General features: G+C 34.9%; 1 protein-coding gene across 1 annotated transcript in view; it reads right to left on the minus strand.

The window, feature by feature from the left end:
* Nucleotides 1-1449, minus strand: part of LOC119590660 (golgin subfamily A member 7-like) — a gene marked incomplete in the record, with an annotated part of 18484 nt that overhangs the window by 2901 nt on the left and 14134 nt on the right. Inside the window, 3 exon segments of the mRNA XM_037939336.1 lie at nucleotides 148-249; nucleotides 546-698; nucleotides 1235-1369. Coding sequence (XP_037795264.1) covers nucleotides 148-249; nucleotides 546-698; nucleotides 1235-1369 — 390 coding nt within the window.

Raw genomic sequence — 1449 nt, forward strand, 5'->3', positions numbered from 1 at the left:
CTAAATCAGGTTTCAAAATTGGCCAAATCCGACAAGAAAGTCTTTCTACATTAAACTTACTCTTATCAATAATAAACAAACATTCTTCCAGTATATCCACCCTAAACTTGAGATTACAAATTAGTAATGAGTGAAGTAAAAGGATACAACTCTCAGTCCACGTTCAATGGGGTTGGTGAGGAGTAAGCCACGAGGTGACCAGGCCCTTTCATTCTGTTCTGCCACATATTTTGTTACCTTCTTCATCATCTGCAAAAAATAAAAAATAAAAGATGATAATAACCGAGATCCAGAGAGTAAATCAATGAGAAACATGTTTCTCCTATTACATCTTCAATACATTCATATGAATTCCATAAACAACCTACTTATCTCAATGAAAAATGAGAATATTAATCTCACAAATAAAACCTAGCACTGTTTTTTAAGCACTACCAACAAAGGAAGTATCTTAAACTGCAGGTGTTAGTTTAACTCACACATCACTTCATACTCTCCCATGAGTTAAGAACAGTAACCAACATGTACATGAGTTATTTACCAACCTGTTCATAATGTGTTTCCATGCAGAAGAACACAAGATATGCTGTTAAACACCCTAGACAACCTTCACAGTACCGACCACATGACATTTTCTCTGCTTCCACAAACATCCCATTTATGTCATTTATTGTGTTCTCAAAGACGGATTTCTCAATCTGCAATGGCAATAAATTCAGTAAATATCCTGAAATTAAAGCTTTCTAGTTATTAGCTACAACACAAACAAGCAAGCATATAAATAATCAATAAGTAGGCTAAAATATATACTAAAAATGCAAGCAGGTACAAAAACTTTGCATTCTAAAGTTCAAAAAATTCTTCCCTATGTCAGTTCATGTAAATACCCTGCTCACTTTTGAGGATTCCAACTTTAGGGCTTCTGAGAGTGTGGAAAATCCTAAGTCTAATAATTTCTACATGATTATTTTCTTTAATCTAGTATTCAGTCAGATGTAAAAGATACCAAAGTTTAATATATTATTACCCCAGTAATTAATTCAAATTCCCTATCACTGATAATCCTACTACTGATATCAACAGTTACTAAAACTTCATGAAAAATGAAACTTGCAAAATGACATTTCTGACAATTTTGCTCATTAAAAAAACACCCTATATTCAATGTCTATATCCAATAACAATATTTCCTTTACACTAAAACCTAAAACAGAAGATCCCCTTAGTATCTAACCTTTCCCTCCAGCTCGGGTGGGAACTTGGTCTGGAATTTGACAGACGTCCCCTCTGAGTAGTCCCTCTGTATAAAGACCTTGAGGCAGCCCGCAGACCGTGACCCTGCTAGGTCCTCCAAGGGCGTCCCGTGGTTCTGGGGGTATAAAGAGGGAAAGGTTTCAATGGAAAGAATACGTAATAAAAAAAAAATCATAAAAATGACACACACAAATA

The sequence above is a fragment of the Penaeus monodon genome, chromosome 27 (assembly GCF_015228065.2).
Source record: "Penaeus monodon isolate SGIC_2016 chromosome 27, NSTDA_Pmon_1, whole genome shotgun sequence".
Classification (NCBI taxonomy): Eukaryota; Metazoa; Arthropoda; class Malacostraca; order Decapoda; family Penaeidae; genus Penaeus; species Penaeus monodon.